This window comes from Colletotrichum tamarilloi, assembly GCF_030869305.1.
Source record: "Colletotrichum tamarilloi strain Tom-12 chromosome Unknown Scaffold_414.1, whole genome shotgun sequence".
Lineage (NCBI taxonomy): Eukaryota > Fungi > Ascomycota > Sordariomycetes > Glomerellales > Glomerellaceae > Colletotrichum > Colletotrichum tamarilloi.
The window spans coordinates 1175-2293 of record NW_026849807.1 but is presented as its reverse complement, the minus strand read 5'-3'; the positions used below and the strand labels follow the sequence as shown (position 1 = coordinate 2293).

At 49.8% G+C, this 1119-nt stretch overlaps 1 protein-coding gene across 1 annotated transcript; it reads right to left on the bottom strand.

Moving 5' to 3' along the window:
- Positions 1 to 199: 199 nt before the first annotated feature.
- On the bottom strand, positions 200 to 399 carry CTAM01_17224 (uncharacterized protein; the record flags this gene model as incomplete). The annotated part of the gene is made up of 2 exons (XM_060533212.1): positions 200 to 217; positions 283 to 399. The coding sequence occupies 2 exons, from the start codon at positions 397 to 399 to the stop codon at positions 200 to 202; spliced, it is 135 nt and encodes a 44-aa protein (XP_060372210.1).
- Between the last annotated feature and the right edge of the window lie 720 nt (positions 400 to 1119).

Sequence of the window (1119 nt, the reverse complement as noted above, 5' to 3'; positions counted from 1 at the left end):
ATCAAAACTGTACTATATGGTATTATGGTTTAAGAATACAATCCGACAATGCAGTGCGTGAAGACAACCACAAACCAATCGAATGAGCGGAAGGCACATAGAATGGCGCATGAGCTGGTGCTGGCACCTGGACATGAATCAAATTACTGGAAAATCAGGGCTCATTGGTATATCTACCACAGAATACAAGTAGAATTTCTCATTCGATGAGCGTGTGCTGTATTGAACACATGAGACGCCTCCATGCGTGTCTTTTATAGCAATATCTGGTGATACATCTACAACGGCTACAACACCCTCATATGGTGGGCGAGTCTGGTCTGGGGATTCCGCACTCGGAAGACGTTGCGCCAGGACCATTCGAATTCCAGTCAAAAGAATTAGTGATAACCGCGCCATCGCGGCTGGCTGTCCTGAGATGAAGCGACCGTTCTCCGGAAGCTTTCTCGTAGACGTGTGCCACTCTATACGAAGACATTGCCTCGCTCCTCTTGCTTGGGTCAGGCCGAGATGATGCAGAGCAGGCGGTCTTGATTTCAGCCACGATATCTGGGGGGGACGTTGTTCCGGTCGCAAAGCTCATTTCCTGATGCGGATCGTCTTGTAGAAGGCCCTTTTCCTATTTGACATTGTCACTCTCCTCGTCGGAGGCGCAGCTCAGAAAGGTGGACGCATGAATCTGTGGAAGGCACCCTCTCGAAGGCGCTTTGCTTGACGAGGTGTTTCTCAAAGGTGAGAACACTGAATGCAGCTCTGGACGCATGATAGTTGTGGATGATTCCGTTGCACCGGATGTTTACTGCGGGATGTTTGAATCACGTGTCACGAGTGTGTAAGTACTACTTCCATTCCTTAAGCGCCAGGCGGATAAATCTGGCGTTACGCAACGCCTCATCACTCGAAAAGATCTTTTTCGAGCGTGTCTATTTCTCGGGCGCGGAGGGTCTTTAGCCAGCAAGCAAAGCCGGAGATTGGGGCCATTGGATGCGGTCATACAGCTCGTTTGGTGGCTCCGAGATCTGGGTCTTGCAGACAGAGTACAATACTGAATCAGGAAAGAACACCCTTGTTGCATAGCTTAGAACCAATTCGGCCGCACTCCAAAATTGATACCCCAGC